This window comes from Protomyctophum bolini, assembly GCF_963924005.1.
Source record: "Protomyctophum bolini genome assembly, chromosome: 5".
NCBI lineage: Eukaryota > Metazoa > Chordata > Actinopteri > Myctophiformes > Myctophidae > Protomyctophum > Protomyctophum bolini.
In genome coordinates, this window is record NC_137866.1 from 21,591,285 (window position 1) to 21,612,481 (window position 21,197).

General features: G+C 42.1%; 1 protein-coding gene across 1 annotated transcript; it reads right to left on the reverse strand.

Moving 5' to 3' along the window:
- Positions 1–574: 574 nt before the first annotated feature.
- Positions 575–19,237, reverse strand: LOC308315000 (uncharacterized protein). Its single transcript, XM_080762824.1, has 11 exons — positions 18,939–19,237; positions 16,273–16,334; positions 15,175–15,477; positions 13,718–13,828; positions 11,422–11,478; positions 9,996–10,097; positions 8,527–8,538; positions 4,648–4,734; positions 3,375–3,444; positions 2,550–2,645; positions 575–2,271 (listed from the first exon to the last, which is right to left on the reverse strand). Exons 1-11 carry the CDS (start codon positions 19,072–19,074, stop codon positions 2,099–2,101), a joined length of 1,209 nt encoding a protein of 402 aa, XP_080618950.1. The 5' UTR covers positions 19,075–19,237; the 3' UTR covers positions 575–2,098.
- Positions 19,238–21,197: the final 1,960 nt, after the last annotated feature.

Consider the following 21,197-nt stretch of genomic DNA (forward strand, 5'->3'; position numbering starts at 1 on the left):
GAACAAGGCCTCAAAGCATGGGATTAGAGTTAATGTGCCCTCCCTGGGTTATAATCTCTTCAGAGGGGGACTTTGTTTGAGGGGCTTGAGGGCAGTAAGATAAGTATCTATTACAGAAACTCCCCTCTTATCCCACCGTAACACCCCCCCCCCCCCCCCTTCAAATATGAAGCACAAAAACACTTGCCTCTGTTCCCCCCTCTGTGTCTTCTGATATCTAAGAGCCAAAAGCAAGTGCTGCCCTATTCAGCTAATCAGGAATTAAGGGTCTAAAGGCCGTATTGAGAGTTAGCAGGGCCCATATTTACTCCATCTGTGTAGCCCACAAAGTCAGGTGGTGGATGCATGATCAAAGGCAGCTTAACAACCAGGGAGATATATTGCTCTGAGAAAGAAAGGGAAGAACCTGGAAAGTAGATCTAATATTGTTTAGTTATCCCAGGGTGAAATTAAAATCTAGTCTATAATAAAATAATCTTAACTTCATGACACACATCTGGAGTTGTTTGGAAACACAAATAATATGTGCTGTGTGTCATGATAACGTCAGTAGCAAAAGCAGATTATAATCAAGTTTGATACAAAATATACTTTAATATCAAAATATTTAACATTTAATATTCAAAAATATATATAAATACTGTGCAAAACAAGCTGTCAAAGAGGAAGGTCCATTTTAAATTGATACTGTACTTTTAGCTTGGCAAACACAACATGTACAAGAACTACAAGAACTTGTACATATTCAAACTAAACATCCTCCGAAAAAAATGTCATTACTATTGCAACAAACGTAACAGGAAATACTGACATTAAGTCTGAGAATAATTCAAAATCCCTATAAATTTAACAGAAAGTCATTCTTCAGACACTGATTCAAATCGCAGCAGTCACATTTCAACAACTTCTACCACATTAACCCTGGCGTCCCTAATTTAAAAAAAAATCTAAATGCTCTCTTTTTTACATTTCAAAACAAATATAGCAGATCAACAAGCTCACAACACATCATGTTGTGAGCTTGTAGATTGGCTATTTTGACTATTCATCATACAACAAAGTATATAGGGCTTAAGTGGTTAACAAAACACTGGAATTAACTCTGGAATGTGTCATTGACTCATAATACATTTGCTAATGCGAATGACAATTCTACCTTGCCGTCACCTTGTTCTCCAAGCTCACGTGTACTTGCAAAAGGGTAATTCAACTGAATGGCCTGTCACCATGCACCTTACTAGAGGATAGCTTTTAGGATAACAACAGAGGACTACTACATTACAACACTTATTTATGAGCTGCTCTTCACCTGCTTCTCTGGTGTCTTCAATAAACCAAAAACCTGCGGCACGCATGGAGATTCTGTACAAGTCTCCTGAGCTCATATGAAAATGTCAGGCAAACCGCTCCAAAGTTTCATTGAATGGCTTCATGAAATCATGTTTGCGCAATTGTAATAAAAAGCATACACAATACTCTCTAAACTGGCATCCGGTAAGTCTCCTACTGATCCATGAATTCAAGGCTTCATGGGGTGTGTGTAATTGATAGAAAATAAGTCACTACTCGTTTAAGAAATAAGACACGACAGGGAGTGCATTTATCGTTGCTATTGGCATAGGCACGATGAAAAAGCGTTGTGCCGTTTACCTGAACAACCACGATATAAAGTACAACCTTGAGTGTTTCATTGCTTTCATACATGCTGCAATACTGTATTGCTGTATTTTTTTGTACTGTATGCGGGTTAGTATAGTGTTCAGTTTTGCTGAATTCTGTTGCTTTCAGTGCTCTGCAATCTGAAGTAGTTCCCCATTGTTTACCGTTGCCACAGGCAACACGGAGTGATACTTTTACAGATGACTTACAAATTCCTTTATTATGGTCGTTGGCACAGGTCTGAATGCCTCTTGACCAATTACAGTTCATGGTTGGAGCTAGCTGTGTAGTTATTAAGCAGTAATTATTAATTGTGTGTATGTGTTGTGTTTATAATATGTAATTAAGTGTGACTGCATGTATTTGTGTGTGTTTTTTTGTGTGCATCAGTGAGCAAGAGAAGAAGTACATTGATTGAATTGTTTCTAGTTTGGGTTTGTTAACGGGAGAACTTCCTGGGTCTGAATGCAGGGACCAAGAGCTGCTGTGGTGCTGACCTCTCCTCTTCTATCGGAGCCAGCTCCTCCGCAGAGCCCCACTTCTTCTTGGACTGGAACAACGAAGTCAGCTTCCTGTTCCTGCTCCGTTCCCTGGCCTGGGTCACTTGGAATTCTGTGAGGACATGTAATGATATGAAACACTTTGTTGTTGAAGCCCATGAGCCATTGAAAATAGATTAAGAGCATCGCTTGTGTGTTATCAGATGGTGTATTTGAGTGATTGCGTTCTGCATTCATTCATGGTCATTCATGCATTCTTCAGTCTACATTTTAGTGTACAAATAAATCGATAGTTACATGTCTCAAACAGTCTTCGTATACCTTCCCGTTTTCAGCCGTAGCAATTTCAAAATCATTATCATTTTGGTATCAAAGGTAAGGTGAACTCACGCATCTCACTGTCTTCCTCGGGTCCCCCTGATTCCCCGATGTTTAGATACTGGCAGGCAAGATGGCCACTGTAGTCCCTCAGTTTTTCATTAGCACCTGAGATAGAAAAGCAACTCTGATGACTCATGGACTCATGGTACATTATAGTGTCTGAGCTACTTGAGACACCTTATACTCTGTAGCCTTAGGTTAATACTCCACAGTTGTGAATTCAACGTTAGCTTTTAAGGCTATCCACCCACACAATTTATGGGTTGAATCAAGAATCAGCTTGAGGTTTGTTCATTGCTCACTCACAGGTACAAGCAGACCCCTTTTCCACCGGTTGGTTCCCAATGGGAACCGGTTCAGTTCTTTTCCACTGGTTGGTTCCCAATGGGAACCGGTTCAGTTCTTTTTGGTTTTTAGTCCATGAGCCAGAGCTCCAAAATTGGTGGGAAAACTATACCCTATATTAAATTGTTTATAGGATCAATACAAGTAAATTAATACATGATAGCCCTTCCACAGTAGTAGCTTTTTCATATTTTTGATTATTTAAATTTCCCTACATAATGCCTCATTTGCATATTTAAAAATGTAAAATTTGTAATGCAATAAATCATTGTCTTCGTGTAAGTACTCAATTGGGGAAGTTTAATGGTGATAACAATCTAATATAGGTATGGTTTTGCCCACTCAATTCATAATTAATGTTTCAATTTTGGAGCTCTGGCTCATGGACTAAGAACCAAAAAGAACTGAACCGGTTCCCATTGGGAACGAACCGGTGGAAAAGTGAAATGTTGAATGAAGATCTGTTATCATTTCTATTAATTAATTTACCATATGTTCGTAGAAGGTCAAGAATATGATGGTGCCCATGCAGTGCTGCAATGTGTAAAGGTGTGTATCCCTGTAGGGCAAAAGAAAAATGTAAAATCAATGGCTATTAAAAAAAACATATGCATAATTATTTATGAATATCAAGGTGTTTTTTTTTTCCAGTATTGTTCTACAAGGATGAATTTTTAAGTGTAGTGGTGGTATGCACTGGCACGCATCCCCTCTAACACTATTTATACTTAAAGCATATCCAATGTGTTTGAACATCACCTTTGACATTTTACCATGTATAGCGTGTTGAAGAACAACTATGGAAAAACGTCTGAAAAAAGGTTAATACCTACCCCCTAGAGTTTCCCATGCGCAAGCACACAGCCAATGAAAACACCAGGGGAAGAAAATATACAAATTAGCAAAGGTTATGGCAACACAAGATAATGATAAAAACATAATTGGTTGGTAATTCACCGAAAATTGCACAGCTCTAGAGTTTGGCACGCTTGTACATACAGACAGCGTTTTGGGGGAAACAATTAACATGACATGACATGATTTATTAGTGGTGTGTGCTCCTGCACTGTTGCAACACGTGCTGCTGTAATACATTTGCACAGCTGGCTTGCCACAGAGATTGTTTAGGAATGTTACATCATCACGGGGCACAACAGAATAAAAAAATAAATAATAGCTGCCCTCACACACCAGCAGGCCAAGTGGCCTTGTTCCGTTGGTTATTTCCAAGTCATTAAAATGAAACCACTTGCACGGCTCAGCACTTCCTACCTGTACACATCTTGATACAAAGCGCAGGTACTCACATGCTGCAAGGATAGAGCAAACACGTATTATTTGTACATATTACATAAATCAATCATTGCTTTTCTGTAACACTTACACAGACATTATATTCTGCTAAGTCAGAGTGTTGAAAGACAGTGTTAACCCATTTTGGACTGATGGCGATTAAAAAAAGGGCTTCTAAATCCTAATTGTTTTCTGAAAAACCCATGTTTCTATGTCAGTTGTGCTCAACCTTTTTCATGTCAAGGACCCCCAGAATTATCTCTATTGGGCCACGGACCCCCATCTCAAATTATGTTGTTCCAGGGACCCCCCAGAAGCAAATATTTTTAGTAAAAAAATACAAGCTTGTATGAGCTTGTAGATCTGCTATTTTCCACAGCTAAAGTATGACATAATGCTTAAACACCAAATGGGGTTCCCGCCCCAAAATGGGTTAATGTAAGTTGTATGCTATTTGGGACATACTCACTGATTTTGTGTTAACATCAGCTCCTGCATTGGCCACCAGGGTGGCCATGTCCTCTTTGCCATGTTTTGCTGCCCAGTGCAAAGCTGTCTGTGAACAATAAAGAGATGCACGAGTCATTCATATGTACGTATATCTACGTACCAGATACACATATGATATATGTATGCATATAGTGACAGCAAAGCAGAGCAGATATAATGATTTTGTTCTACACCACAATATAAAACAATCATATTCTGTCCAACATCAATATGACAATCCGCTCTGTGCTATTGTCATGTCATGATAATTGCTATAGTGTCATTTACGGTTGCTAACAAGTCACCCAAGCTAAGCGGGGGGAAAGGCTGTGCGAGGGGCAGAGGGCCAGCTGTGCACAGAAGGGAGTGGAGGAGGCGATGGAGAGATGGAGGGAAGGAGGGATGGTTGGTTTCCTGCCATCTAACGGGGCCTAATTACAAAACAACACTGCACTGTGCCCACAGTTGGGGGGGCCCAGCAGCCTGTCACGGGGGGGGAAGATTGATGATGTTGGTCTGACCCACAGAGGGTAGCCCAACCCAGGCATCACCACACTATACTGTCAGCAGCGCCCGTCAAAAGGGAATAGCTAGGCCCCCGCTACCTAGCCCATTCTGACCTGAGATCATATTCATACGAGGTTTCCACTGGACACACCCTGTCTGATTAACCCATTCTGACCTGAGATCAGATTCTAAAAATGTCAGTCGTTCTTCGATTTTTCAAAAATAGCAGAAAAAAAATAGCAGACCTACAAGCTCATAGGGCGCCACCGAGTGGCGCGCTACGAGCTTGTAGATCTGCTATTTTTCAATAGCTAAAGCATAACATGATGCGAACACCAAAATGGGTTCCCGTTCAGAATGGGCTAGAGGCCTGGAGATATACACATGACTACATGCACGCAAACACACGCATGGATATACCCACACGAGACATGTGCACAGCAATGACGCACACGCACAAATAACATTCACATGACACTAATTCTTATACAGAGACACACGCACGCATGTCGCACGTACACGCGCATGCACAAACGTGCTACCATGCGTGCACCCAAATCACATTGGCACATACACTGGATCCACCTGTCTGGGTATTTAGTAGCGTTGCTGTGATCAACTGCGTTGCCCTTGTCAGGGTGTTTGTGCAGGGTAATTACATGCCATCATTAAAGTGAAAACACGAGAGCTGCAGATGTCTCAGCCTAAGAGTATAGCCACAACCGGTGCTCCATACCTTTAAGTGTGTATGTCTGTCATCCCAATCGGCCCCCTTAATAGAGGCGATCTCTAGACATGTCAAGGACATGTTGGACTTGTGTGAATCCCTGTAGTCTGTTGTTAAGCGTATGTATCATTTTAACCACAATAACCATGGCATCGCTATTTTGGGAATGTCATTACAGAGAAAAATCTTCCAGTTATTTTTTTAATAGCAGAACTGGACTGGACTGGACTGGACTGGACTGAAGCTGACGGGACTCTCTGGTTACATAATGGACACCAGTTCTTTAAGCACAAATTCACCAAAGACAACATAACATTTGGGGGCCGAGCCATAACCTCACTGTGGAATGAATCCACAATCTCTCTTTCTATGGCAAAAACATAACCACCTAGGCCCTACTAGTCTTACGACAAGCAGCTAAAATAAGTCGTTGTGTCTTTGCAACGTGTTGTGAGATTGTAGAATGGCTATTTAAAAATGTTTAAAAATTGTTACAAATTTGCCCAAAATTGGGACACCATGGACAATGTGGTTAAATCACAACGCAATGAGCTTGTTGAGCGGTCGATGTCAGAAAGAACTCATGTATATTGTGCACATTGGACGGGGAATATTTAGAAGAGGCATATACACCAGACCTCCCTTTCTTTGGAGGCTTGCCTGACAGACAGACAGATTGTGATAGATCGTGCCTCCATGTCTTTTGTCCGTCCTGGCCTGTCACATCCTTGAAGACAGATGGGCCAACTTGAGGCCACTTGACAGGCGGCTCGCTCGGCCTCCTGGTGGGCAAGGCTGATGGACGAGGCCTGAGCAGGATGTGGTTGTCTGTCCTTCCTGTCTCAGCCTACCGGGGTGGCCCCAGACCCCAGACCCCCCCCCCCCCCCCCCCCCACCCACCCACCTATCGGTTCACTCTGGGACGACTAGGGGTTCCCACTGAAGGAAGCAGTGTCTACTCTAAAAGGACAAGAGCGACAAGTCGACGGGAGAAACAATGACCAGCGAGACCAAAGACCTTCCTGGGTTTGGAGAGAGAGAGACAGAGAGGAGGAGTGACGGGAGAATGATGCACTTACAAACTGTCGAGGGCAGAAAGAGAGGAAGTCCATCACGGGCAGGAACAGCAAGCCAGTGTCCCGAGAAGAACGAGAAGGAGAGTGTGAGACAAGGAGTGATCAGCACATAAATGTATTGGATATATGGGTGCTATGTTTCTTAGTTTGTGTGTGTGTGTGTGTGTGTGTGTGTGTGTGTGTGTGTGCACGTGTGTGTGTGTGTGTGTGCGAGCGAGCGGGTGTGTGTGCACGTTTGCGTCCACATTTTTGCATATCAGATCTAAAAGCTTTGAGTCTTTGCTGTCCTTGCTATAGCTCCAGGTGCAAGAAAGTGTTTCCCTTCATTCGTCAAATATTTGCTTTGGTACTTAGGCATTTGTGCACACTGGGTGTCATTTTAACAGGATAAAACGGACTCATGAGGGTCAATTGCGTCACCGATGATGAAACTGTCTTTAAGAATAATTTAACTACCTCGCCGACTCCTCTGACGTGGAACACTATACAAGCTCACAACACGTTGCAGCGCGACGTGTTGTGAGCTTGTAGAGCGGCCGATTTTCGGTGCACGGCACGATGCGCAAACAGAGTATAACTCATGGCTTTAAAGGGAACATCAAAGCTGCCAGAGGGGGACTCAGCACCTTCCCGGGGACATGACCAACATTGTTCTACAATTAATCCCAGCCTGCTCTATTACTTTCAGATTATCTTTAAGTGGGTGAAGTCTTTGTGGCCGCAGTAAGGCTCTCTTCTTTAATCCCCCTGAAACCCCAACTCCTTGCACTTCAATGGTGGCCATGCTATCTTGTCCGGGTGGGGACGGCAGAGGCTTAAGGGGGGGGGGGGGGGGTACTCTTAGAAGGTGGTCTGGCCACGGCCACAGGACTGGTGTGAGAAACCCTGACACAGGGGAGGGACAGCAAACATGAGCTCAAATCTCTTAAGCGCACACGGGATACAAATGAAAGGATTTGGGTTGTCAGGGGGCGACAGGAGCTAAAAAGCTATCTTTCATAATCCTTTTGATAGTGGTACCTTTGAAATGCCCTGATCTGGGTGCTTTTTATTTTAGTTTTTTTATTTTATACACAGGGTTCCCAGAGCGTGATGAAGGAGAACATGTTCAATTGAAATTAGCATGTGAACTGTATAGTATCTGTATACTATCGTATGGACACCTGGGATACATTTTTGTAAAACATTTTAGATATCACTCATAAAATCCAGATTGCGGTGTGGTCAACTTGCAGGACAGGTAACGGTAGCTCAAATTGAAAAGGATTAAGAATTTCATGAAGAGTTAACATTTTTCAGTTGAAAACAGAGTTATCTTCAAGCTTTGATTGCACAACAGAGCATCAATTGAACTACAAGAGAAGCATAGTATCTACAGAATAATGTATCAATAAACTTACCCCCTGAGTAGGATCGCCGTCATCAGAGTCAAGATGCCACGATGCATTAAGAAGAGCAAAGGAAAAATCAACCAAATAGAGTGCGTTCAGAAAACGTTACATAAAAACTGCAACAATGTTGTATCCATTGCTAGAGATTCAATACTCACTGAGGTGAAGTCCTTGTTTGGTCCAACATGAAAGAAAACAAACCATATATTAGGTAGCTTTACTAATGAAATTAATTAACTTATTATGGCCCCTACCCTGATATCGAATGGACAATTGAGGACAGATCTGATGTGTTGATTTCATTGCAATATTACAGGTACACACACAAGTCCTCAGTGTTAATTTATCCATTAGTAACTACATAGTGACCTTTAGAGAAGGTGTCTTCAATGTTTTTCAGGCCAAAGACCCCTTAGCTGAGAGAGAGATGAAGCAGGGACCCCCATACCACTACATGGTCGATTCAATGTGTGTTTTCAGACATTTTAAACACACCCTCAATACTTTGTAAACTTGACCTTTGCTTCGGTATTCAGTCTGCTCTTTTTTTCCCTAAACCACGATTTATAACCTCAGAACGCGTCTGTGATGTAGATCTGCTATTTTTGGCTAATGATTCCCCCAGAATAGGGTAAAAATAAAAATAAAGTCCCTATCACACAAAACAATTTGTTGGTCCCGCTGTAGTATCTCTGAGGGCCTGCTAATATATTATTATTATTATTATTTGAATATTTCACTGTCACTGATGGGCAGAAACCTTGTATCTCCATGTTATTATCTTTTTTATATTCTTTTCACAAATTAATGCCCTATTTATACAGATACTTTGTTGTATGAGAGTTGAAATTAAATAACCAATTTACAACACAACACATGTGCTGTGTGCTATTTTTGAAATGTTTTGAAAATGTTCACCTATTCTGACACAGATTGAAAGTGATTAACCCATTTTGGGCGGGAACCCCATTTGGTGTTTTAAACATTATGTTATAATTTAGCTATTGAAAAATAGCAGATCTACAAGCTCATAGCGCGCCACCGAGTGGCGCTCTACGAGCGGCGCTCTACGAGCTTGTAGGTCTGCTATTTTTGAAAAATCTTGAAAATGTGGCACAAATCTTTGAATATATATTCTTTCAGAGCGAACATTTTACTTAAAAAAAAAAAATCATTACATTACAGTAGCAGTATGTAACTTTTAATGAATACATTTTAATTTAGTCCAATCTGTATTGTAGAGTATGTGAATACAATTTAACTAATACAATTGGGGTGGTTGTATTTAGTCTCCTTGCTCTTCTATTGAGACATTTAGATGGTGTCAAAGGTCATTTCTTACCTAGAGACACAGGACTTGACACGAATTTTGACCTGGTGATCAATCTATTTATCCCCTGAGCAAGCAGGTGCGCTTGCAAGCGTATACAGCTCAAGGTATTTGAGGTCATTTCAGCACAATAGAAGAGGAAAGTTACAAGAGCGTGTGACTAAAAAACTACATTGGTCTACGTTTTTAGTTTTGGTCCATTTCCTGAAAAGATGTCCTCCCGACAGCGACCACATGAGCGCTCTCTCTTTGTTCATTTGTCACTCTGAATCAGCGTGGAGGAGATGGTTTCTATACCTTCTTGTTGGCCAGGGATGGATCCTGTCGCAGCAGCTCAGACAGGTCGGGGACCCGAGCACCAGCGGCCGAGTAGATCCACTCCTTCTCTATGGGGTCCAGCTATAGCACAGAGAGTGGTCAGCGAGAGGTCAGCAGCGCACACAAAGGCACACGCACAAAACATGCACGCACGTTGCACATACAGGTATAGCGCACGGTGCACGCGCGCACACACACTGCAAAATTCGGAATGTTCATTTAATGTAATTTTATGTAAGGGTCCATTTTCACTCTCTCTGAGTTAACACTCCAGATTTTGCAGCAATCATGTGTGCCGGAGGCCCAGGCGGTGGCGTAACCGTCTGGCCACCCGACTGGTAATCCAGTCGCAGTGTGCCGCAGGTTCGACTCCTGAGCCCGACATGACCTTTACTGCATGTCATCCCCCCATCTCTCTCCCGTTTCCTGTCAGCCTACTGTACAGCCTACTCTACAGCAAAAAAAAATAATCATGTGTGATGGTACACACACACACACACACACACACACACACACACACACACACACACACACACACACACACACACACACACACACACAGACACAGAGCATTATCTACACATCCTGTTCTGTGCTCAGCTCCAGTGATAGTGTGAAGGGTATCGTGACGATTGACAGTTCGGCTTCATATAGTAGCCTAGACTAGAGAGCAACTGCAGTTACTGCACGTAGGGTAGGCTTTATGGCTGTGCGGTGAGAGGCAGGCATGCAGCGGCAGCCAAAACACAACGACGATTGCGCAACAAGATGGGAACGGTGCTAGTAGAGAGACCACCAGCACCGGTCGGGAAAAATAAATAAATAGACCAGGCATTCCCCAATAGCGCGAGGACATTCAGGCACAAATGACCCCCTCTCCGGCACCTATATGTGCCATACGTTCTAAATGTGGTTATATCTTTTATTCTTTATTATTATATTATTTATTTGCCCTGAACGTGGCTTTCCCATGTTATTGAGTTGTCGGAAGTAGTAATTATGTTGATTGTGCCGGAAACCCTTCTTAAATGGTGGTTTCGTGTGAGAACCTCGAGTGTGAAACAGCAACACTTCCGTTTGCAACTGAAGGTTTGTGTTGCTGTGAGTCTGCCGCAGCGGGCACCTATAGGACTCATTCCCTTTCAAGTCTACAGTATATGCTGCCGCCTGCCAGCAAGTTCGACGTTGGGTCTTTTGGAGCCGTAAGAATGCTTTAAATAAAACGTCAATATGCGGAACCACTGTGTCGTTTATGACAATCAGCAATCACCAAGCTCACAATGCTCGCAACATCCTTCATCTATATAATGACGTGCTCAAAATGGTTCCACTTTCCATCCAGCAGTGATGGTATGTGTATGTATGTGAAAGATGCCATTACGCTGCAGTGGGTGCGTAAACTTACAGCAACAGCGGGGGAGCCGATGCTGCCCATACCCTCCTCATCCTGCTCCGACTCAGACTGAGAAACAAAAATACAATGAAATGACATATCAGAATTTTTGTATAGTATCCATAAGTATAAACCGTATAAACACATGCACGTATGCAGACAAATGCATCTGCGTGCGTGCAGTACACACACACACACACACACACACACACACACACACACACACACGCGTAATGAGGCAGTAAAACAGAGGTGATACCTTCACACTAAAAGGGGTAATGAATAACAATCCAATTAACAATTAGCTGAAGAACAACATGTCTAGTCAGGCCATGTGCTTTTCTCACCATTTCAGTTTTTTTTTAAATCTGTCACTTTGGTTGATTAATGTGAGGGTGGGATGATATTTTCTTTTCATCGCCATTTCGGTGGACTTGCTCGCTAATTGTTCTCAGATCATACAGAGACATGATGTCAAAAAAAATGCACACTTTTCGTGTCCCTCGGCGGGGAAAGGAACAACAAAGAACCGTCACACTTCACTGTGTTGAACAAGAAAAGTGGAAGGACACACACTTCTCTTCTATTTATCCAGCCAATTCCACACTGGCACATGTCCATTTCTTCTCTCGCTCGTTGGTGGAAACCATAACAAGGAGGAAAGAAAAATATTGTTGGGCACAAAGTTAAATGTTGGAACCTGTGTAGTTACATTAATTTTTCCCATTTCCCTCTCAGCACTTTTTTTTTAACTTTCTTTTTCATGAAACCTATCCCTTGTGTGTTTGTTTTTTTGGAGTGTTGTACAGCAGAGTACAGTGATACAATTTCATTTAAAAAAATGAATAAGAGGAAGAGAGAAAAAGAAAATCATCACTGGTTAACAGAATGGAATGGAAATTGAAATCACGTTTTCTACACAGGTGATCACTTCGTATAATAAGCAAGAAATACCCTTTTGCACCCTTATGTGAAATTCCTACATATAAGATCGTGATATGAGTTTTACATTTTTAAACCTGGAAACGGTTATGAAGATTATGACAAAATATTTGCGATTATCTCAATTAGACTAAAACTGCCTACAGCGTAGCCCGGTTTGTTGGCTGGTCCTCTGGATGCCACAGGTCCCTCAGGTTCTCATGGCCTGGCTGTGCTGCTCCCCCACAGGGCCTCTTGGTTGCCATCTTCCCAGCCAATGCACCAGTGTGCCAGGATCGAATAGTTGGACAGACGACAGCCAAGGTCTCGAGTTAAAGTTCTCTTTAATTTCTCCAGTAGCCAAACTAGCCATGATGTACAGGATCACATACACTGCTTCCCATGCTGTAGCGAAAAACTAAATTCACTGGGGAGAGCAGATGGTGTTCTCTCTGGACAGTGCGGCTCTCCCTGAATGTTTGTGGAGATGGCTGATTTGTGCATCGATTAGCTCCATGCACAACAGGTGCGCAGGAACACCTAGTTCTGAGTGCAATTACAGACTCAGGCCAGGTGTGACCTCTTAAATCAGCCATCCTCCATCCCACAGCGCTATATAAATACACAATTTACTAACTGTAGCCAAAGTATCTGTTGGCTTCAATAGAGCAGAAAAACTTGATAAAAAAGAAGGAGATCCGGGCACTCAACTGTGTTACTGATATTCATTATGGGCCTAAATATGAACTTCGGTGTGCAGGGAATAACTAAGCTAAAACACTTTTATGCAGCTCCAAGGGGATACTAATACTTATTTAAGACCATCAATGAAAGCTATATATTTTCACAGATATATCCCAAACTTTCCAATGGCCACCAAACCATCATTATCTTTCTAATGAGTTCTAACATGTTGCTCATTAACATGATAACAGGGGCCTTTCTTAAAACGCAGCTTGGCTGTCTCACTATCATCTGCCCCTCCCTCTCAAACATTCAGCATGGAAAGCCAGGGGATTTACTTAGCACCACCCGGTGGTTACTGGTGGAAGCAATGGCGATGGACTGAAGTGGGTATGATGATTCATATGGCTTTCTCATCCTGAACAGCATTTGGCTGGATTTGCGGAAATCTCTCTGAGCCATAGTGTGGTATTGTTTATTTCCCAGAGAAGTTTCGTAACAGTGACAGACTATTTATCTAGGGGGTTGGAGGATAAAAGCGATTAAAACGATTAAAACGTGAACAGCATGGGCATTCACCCACAGTGAATTGTTCCTCAAGCTGTTATAGAAATGTATTTCAGTGAGGTAAATACATGTATCTCTATTTATGAATAGCCTTAGAGCAGTTGACTTGGTTCTCTCAGTTGGTCCATGTCTTTACCTTTGTCCCAGAATCTTTATCTATGTCATCGTCTGCATTGCTATGTACCATGGCTTCCTCAATTTGGACAGGGGCTTCCTGAGTGGTCTGGATGGTGAGATAGAGTTGTTCCTAAAAGAGAAATGACAACAGCAGAAAGAAGATATTTGTGTGTGTGTGTGTGTGTGTGTGTGTGTGTGTGTGTGTGTGTGTGTGTGTGTGTGTGTGTGTGTGTGTGTGTGTGTGTGTGCGTGTGTGTGTGTGTGTGTGTGTGTGTGGGGGGGGGGGGGTTCTGCGTAATAGAGATGTTGAGATGTTCGTTGAGGTTTAACTGAATTCACATTTTGCGTGCAACAGTTTGTTACTTCTCTTCACCATCTGTGCCCAGAGATAAATGCCTACTTTAGCATGTGTGCAGCCAGTTAGCCAGTTAAAGAATGTATTAATCTTTATGCTTAAACGCGTGAGGTCCTTACGCGAACAATATGTATCAAGTATAAAAGCATTTTTGTCGGATTATGGTGCATTTGATTCAACCACACATTTGTTCTTTGCTTTTTACAGTTTTCAAGTGCTGACATGCATACGGTTCTAATCAGCTCCACCCCTCGAGCAAAAAGACATTGCTGGTTGCTTGAACAGGCGGTATCTTTGCCCTGCCCACTCTTATCACAAGACTGATTTGACCATATAGGCCAGACCGGACCAATGCAACTAGTTGCAGCTCCTTGCAACAGAACGGTTTTAAGCAGTGGCGTGCACAGACATTTAGAGGGGCAGGTGCTCAAGTGGGAAAAAAGGGCACCTTGTGCAGCGCGTGGAACCGGCCGGTTGCCTTAATAGTGTGAGATTTATAGATTTTGGGGCCTAAATAATATATTAGAAGCTTTTTTTATCAAGAATTGATCAATGTCAACATGGTCCACATACTGTACAGTGTACTGTGCCTTTAGATACGAGAACTTTATCCATTTCCATGCCATAGCAGTTTAATTAATATCGAGCTCACACTAGGAAAGACAGTGCCCGGCAGGCTAGGCTTACAAAGAGGGCCTTGTTTAGGAATACCGTAAGTAAACATAACGGACACAAAGAGAACTGTGAAATAGCATGGATTGACAATTCCGTACATACACACCTAGAAAACCCCCGAATCTGTACATATTATACTACTGTTTTGACCACAACGGAGGCATGGCTTTCACTAGTATTGTATGTATACGGAATTTCCAATCCATGCTATTTCACCGTGTTTGGGTTTTCAGGATTGACATTATTTACGATTCTGTGCTATTGGGTTATAACTCGGCCGATACTTCGCAACGTTCCACACGGCAACTGGTTGTGTCTCTCATGGCTCAAGTTCGGTAGAGGCGGCGATTTTGGGGGGTTTTCGAGGCGCGTACAGTATGTATGGAAACGTACAATCCGTGCTAGTGTTTGAGCGAGACCGCGTTGCTGAGTATAATATAATTAACCTCCTGTGATTCCGTGTGGTCAGCGGCTTCTGTCACAGTGATGCTGGGACCCCCACACCACATGGTCTGACCAGACCTTCTCTCTGGGGGTCCTGAAGAAATGACCACCTGGACATCCTTCTTACTAGTACAGCCTGAAGATGATGAGGTCACCGCCGGCCCCTCCCACAGTGCGGTGCCCGGTGTCGACCTGGCCGGGCTGGAATGTCTCTGTCCGTTCCCGTTTGTCCCTCCATGTTGTTCTGTGTCTCGGTCCTGCAGCAGCTGTCTGTATTTCTTCTTAAGAACCAGGTACTTCTCACCCTGAAAAAAGAGAGCCCGTTAGAAAACAATATCAAGAGTACACAAACAAGTGCAGTATAATGATGGAGTCTTGCATGCATGCAATGTATAATAGCTTATGTTATTATTATTTTATAATACATATATTTATCTTAATGTGTAACTGCTTTAGGATTGTTAGGATTTCTGTAACTTTAAACATAGATTGAGGGCCAGCCTCTCGAAGCAACTCTCTCCACTTGATTCGAACATAATGTAGCTTTATTGTGCATACTCAGACACAGACAGACATGCATGTTCACTTAGGCACACATGCGTGCATGCGCACGTGCGCACACGCACTCACACACAGTCACACACACACATCACACACACTTCACAAGTGTAAATAATGTATTTGTTGTATTTTGTTCTTGTTATTTTTCATACCTATATGTTTGATTACTTTGTCTATTTACTATTTGCATATTATCTTTGGTGAGAACCACAGATAAGCCCTCCATGGGTTTCTTGTCTCACTTGCACATATTTCTCTTTCATCGATGTTACCCTTTTTTGTACTGTTTTTATTGTGCGAATAAACTAAACTAAAAACTACAAATTGTAAAAAATAACCCATTAATAAAGAAAAATACAAAGTGAGGCAGCAATCCCTGTAGGCCCAGGGAAACCAGAGTGGTGCACACAGCTGTGGTAAACAAAGCACACAGACTCAACACTGTCTGTTTGATAATGAATATACAGTATATATAATAGATCACGGCAGGGCTCTTTAGTTGCCAAGAAAAGTTTAAACAAGTTTCCAGCTTTACTTACATTCTCTGACTTGACTACTGCAATTCTGTCAATTATGAGTTTGAAGTCCTCCCTGTATTTAGCTGAGGGGAGAAAGAAATGTTTGGCATGAACAATTGGAAGCTAAATATAACATCAAGAGAAACCAGAGTTAGCATGCCGGGCATTTAATTTCACATCAGTTGAGTTTCATTTCAAAAAATGGTTGTACAACATTGTGTTATTAGTACTGTTACTGTAGGCTTCCATAAGCAGACCCTGCCATGTCAATGTCTGTTTGAGATCAATACATCATCTGTAAGCTATGGCCTTTTCTGTTTCTTTGTTTGTCTGGAGGCACTGGGAGGGAGGAGGTCCAGAATTCTTTGCTGTTCCCTGTTGGCCTGCCTGGCCAAACAGAGCTCAAGTTGCAAAACAATCATCTCTAAATAAAGTCAGGCCAGAAAAGAGGAGGAAAGAGGACTCATTCACACAGCATCGCTAGAGGCTTAAAACTGAGTATCTTTGGTCCTACAGTTACAATTATCTTTCCAGTGCAAGCTAAATAAATAGTTGGTTTACTGATAGACCACTGTCTCTTCAGATGAAGCTGGACCCTGCCTCCATGAACAGATAGGCCTATGAAGGGCTCATCATTGACTGCTACTATGTGTCTCTCGGTTATCATGCAGGCATGTTTGGCATGCAAACACAACATGACTGACCGTGGAATGTCCCATGCTAAGGTGTTTTGTTCATGTCTAGGTGTGTGTGTGTGTGTGTGTGTGTGTGTGTGTGTGTGTGGACTGTGGGTATGAGCAAGGCTTTGGACAATTAAACCCTTTCCTTTTTCCTGACAGTTGCATAGTCTACATTCACAACAACAGGAAACCCAAAGGAAGTAGCCACTTACATCTGTCTTAACAAAAGCATTCCTGGCATACTGGTGTGAATAACACGGTATGTGTGTCCAATTATTTATTAGCCAGAGGTGTACAAACACACACATCTTCCCACAAACATGGACAGAAGAGACAGACAGACAGACAGACAGACAGACAGACAGACAGACAGACAGACAGACAGACAGACAGACAGACTGACTGACTGACTGACTGACTGACTGACTGACTGACTGACTTGACCCAATAGCGCTGTCCTTCCTTCCCATCGTGTCCCAATTTTTGCCCAATCCTGATGAAAAAGCTCTCTATTAGAGGTCTGGAACTAGGCATGCATGTGGAATTAATTATGATTAAAACACCATAATCACAATTATGACATGAAAAGCTGGAAGCACATGCTACTGGGTAACAGGCCTTAAGTGTGTGGGAATCATTTGACTAATTGGACGGCCATGTCAGATGGCCTGCTATCAAAGCAGCTTTCTGAACCTCTGTCAACAACTGCAGTGCTAGTGCTGACAGAGCATCTGGATGGTACATGTATGCAACGCTGACAACCACAAATAAAAGGTCACTTTGGATAATCATTTGGGGAGGTTAAAATATGTCAGGCCTACTGTAGTCGTATTGCAGGTGGTGATCATGACAGAGATACTGTGAAGGCTACCGTGATGGAAATATAGCTGCAATGTTTAAAAAACAATAGCATGACTGTATCTTATAAGAACAAATCATGCACTCTGCAACTAGCACAATACAATTGGTGAATGAATGGATTTCATTGTGAATATATAGGGGACTGTGTCATGTGTCTATGTGGAAGTTGGAACTCATTCATTAGCCTACAGCAGTGTGGTTCCCGAAACAGGGTCGGAGGTCCAGGGACCCCAGGGCTGGGGGTCCTTGAGGAGGTTTCAGGGGACCCCCATTTAAATGATTGATAGTTAACCAAATGGACTATATGTCTATTTGGGTCTGTACTCACTGCACAATGTTATGCTAACCTATTAGACAAGTTCAATTTGCACACACTCTGAGTTTAATGAACACAGGGGATTTTACAGTGAACATGTGGGTCAGAGTTTTTTAATTGATTGAAATATTTATTAACAGTTTGCAGAATTACTGTACATTTCAAGCACAACTCAATACAAAGACTGTTAACTGTGAGTGGCGACGACCCAATAAAGCATTACACTTGTTTACAAGAGGGTCCACCTTGTTCAATTCATCAAAAAGAGAGATCAAATGAGAATCAGACAGGGCCCTGTAGCCAAATGCATATCAAACTGGAGAGACGTTGAGATTGGTGGAGAATCACTAGCCTACAAAAGATGATACATGTTTTGGTGATGGACTGTAACCTGCAAAACCACGGATGCCATGACTACCACTCCAAAGCAGCTACAAACAACTGCCCTCAAAGAGGAAATGACAGAATTCCTGCTGAAACTTACTAGTATATCTGCTTTCAGTGGCAGTTTAATCTGAACCAGATGTTTTGCCTGCCCTTTAGTCGAGAACAATGCAACGGCATACGGGGAAAAAAGTCATTCATGCTATAGAACTGCGGCAGGGAGAGCGCATCGTTAAAAAGCATACTTGGACGATGAAACCTAAATTTCTGTTTGTCAGACAAACACGAGGTGAGCTACTCTACGGTCAGTGACTTTAATGCCAATTTCACACATCACGACCCTGTCTGTCAGTCAGCTCCAGTCTGCTAGCCTACGATATATCGCCATTTTCGGTGGAAACATATGTAAAATTGTCAAATCTTTCATGCAGCCGAATGCTACTTACCACGTAATTGCGGGTCATTGTGGCCAATAAAAGGCTTATATGTCTTCAATATATCTGCATTTTTTACTTTGCCTGAATTGCCTCCGACAGAGTAGAAATAGTCCAACAACGATTCTTCACTGACATCAGTCATCATCGTATCTACTGAATGAATGTTATAGGCTAGCCTAGGCTATAACGTCTTTATAGTAAAACTGCTTAAATAAAATTCTGATTATTGTTTTAGTCGTCTACTCGTACACAATTCCCTCTTAGCTAATTTGGTATAAAATGTGCATTACATACGCTACATGTCCAACTTCACTCCACCCAAATGAGCAGAGCAGCGCCTCCTCCTGTTAACCCTTTACTGCCCAATCAAACTAAAGCTCTATTACACAGCAAGATTTAAGAACAGCCAATAAAACGTTTAAACCCTAGTTGACCGTACTTGAGTCCCAATAGAAGGCCTTTAATAGTTGACCGGATTCCCAAGGGCACTACATTTAATAATAATAATAAAACTTGATTTATATAGCACTTTTTTAAACCAAGTTACAAAGTGCTTGAACAATCAAAACAATATAAAACATCAAAATGCAACAATAATGTAATAACAAAATAATAATAATAATGATAGAAAATACAAATAAGCAATAATACCGGAAATAACTTAAAGGCCAACTTTAGGTTTTGTCAACCAAGGTTTATGTTTTAGGTTGTTATTAGAGAAAGTAAAAGATGGGTGTCACATTCTTTTAGGGATTTTAGATGTTTTTGACAGGGGGGCGGGGGCATTCGAACATGGGGCTAAATATGTATACTTTTACAATTTTTTATAGCGATTTATTATTTTATTATTTACTATAGTCCTACTAAACCCCAAGAAATTACATCTGGCCACAAAATATCATGAGATCTAGTGAATGTGTCAAACTGACATATTGAGCCTATGACACACATGTGGCTTCCCCCCAGTATAGGCCTCCTTCACATTCAGTAGATCCTGTGATCTTCTGTGGCCAGATGTAATTTCCTGGGGTCTATAAGGACTATAGTAAATCATAAAAAAAGAAATCGCCATTATATTTTGTAAAAATAAATACATATTTAGCCCCATGCTCGAATGCCCCCGCCCCCCTGTCAAAAACAGCTAAAATCCCTAAAACGAAAGAAAGCAGCAAATGCATCTTTTAGTTTCTCTAATGACAACAACCTAAAACATGAACCTTGGTTGGAAAAAAAACTAAAGTTGTCTACACCAACCTGTTTAGATGTGTTTTTAAGACAGATTTAAAACTCGTTAAGGAACTGGTTAGCCTCAGTTCTTCTGGTAGGCTGTTTCAGAGCCTAGGGGCCCTAACAACGACGATCACCTTTGGTCACCAATGTAGCCTCGTGACTCTCCTTTAGTAGACCCAGACCAGAAGATCTAAGGGTATGTGAAGGTATACATAGTATTCAACCATTGTACATAAATAGGTGGGAGCAAGACCATTAAGAGCTTTAAAAGTGAATAATAAAATCTTAAAATCGATCCTGAACGAGACTGGCAACCAGTGGAGTTGAATGATGGTCAAATCTCCTGGTACCAGTAATTAACCTAGCCGCCGCATTCTGGACCAACTAGGCGATGTATCAAATTTTGGTTGATTTAGGCTGCCTATCTCTCACTCTCTGCCGAAAATAGACACATTGGTCCTCATTCACAAAAGAGAGATACACCACAGTGTAACGGAGGCGTAAACAGATATCGTATTTATCCGTCCGATCAAGCTACGATTTTTTGCCGTGCAATTCAAAGAGTGGTGTGTACCACAGGTGCGCAGACGTATCGCAGGTGTATGTCACACTGAATGCAGCGGGTGCAAAGTGATCGGAAAATCACCCGACAACCTAATTTGCATTGCACCATAAAAGGCTTCAAGCATGACTCAGCAGACAGCAGTTTGTCTGAGATCCATCTGTCAAAAAAAAGAAAAAAGGCTGTGCGCGCAGCTCAAACGAAATGGATCGAGTCCCTGACGGTGGAACAACAAAATAATTATATTTTCCCGTGACTAGCGTGGCTTCACAAATTACAATAAAAATTATTGCTGGAAAGAAATCACAGCCGCGGTCACTGCTGTAAATTGAGCAAGTTATGGTTATTTAAAAAGTACATGCCCCATAGACACAATGTTATGCTGCCCCTCGGTAAGATGGCCTCCACGTAGCAACATCGCTCTCCATTGGCCAGAGCGCAGGAGAGCCATCTAGCTTATAGGCCTATATCTATGG

Bases quoted from the DNA above. Each gene is read 5' to 3' on its own strand.
- LOC308315000 (XM_080762824.1), bottom strand. From the start codon at position 19,074: ATGATGACTGATGTCAGTGAAGAATCGTTGTTGGACTATTTCTACTCT. The intron at 16,335-18,938 runs GTAAGTAGCATT...TTCTCCCCTCAG, and splicing joins CAATGACCCGCAATTACGTG to CTAAATACAGGGAGGACTTC. The intron at 10,098-11,421 runs GTAAGTTTACGC...TCTGTGCTATAG, and splicing joins TCGGCTCCCCCGCTGTTGCT to CTGGACCCCATAGAGAAGGA.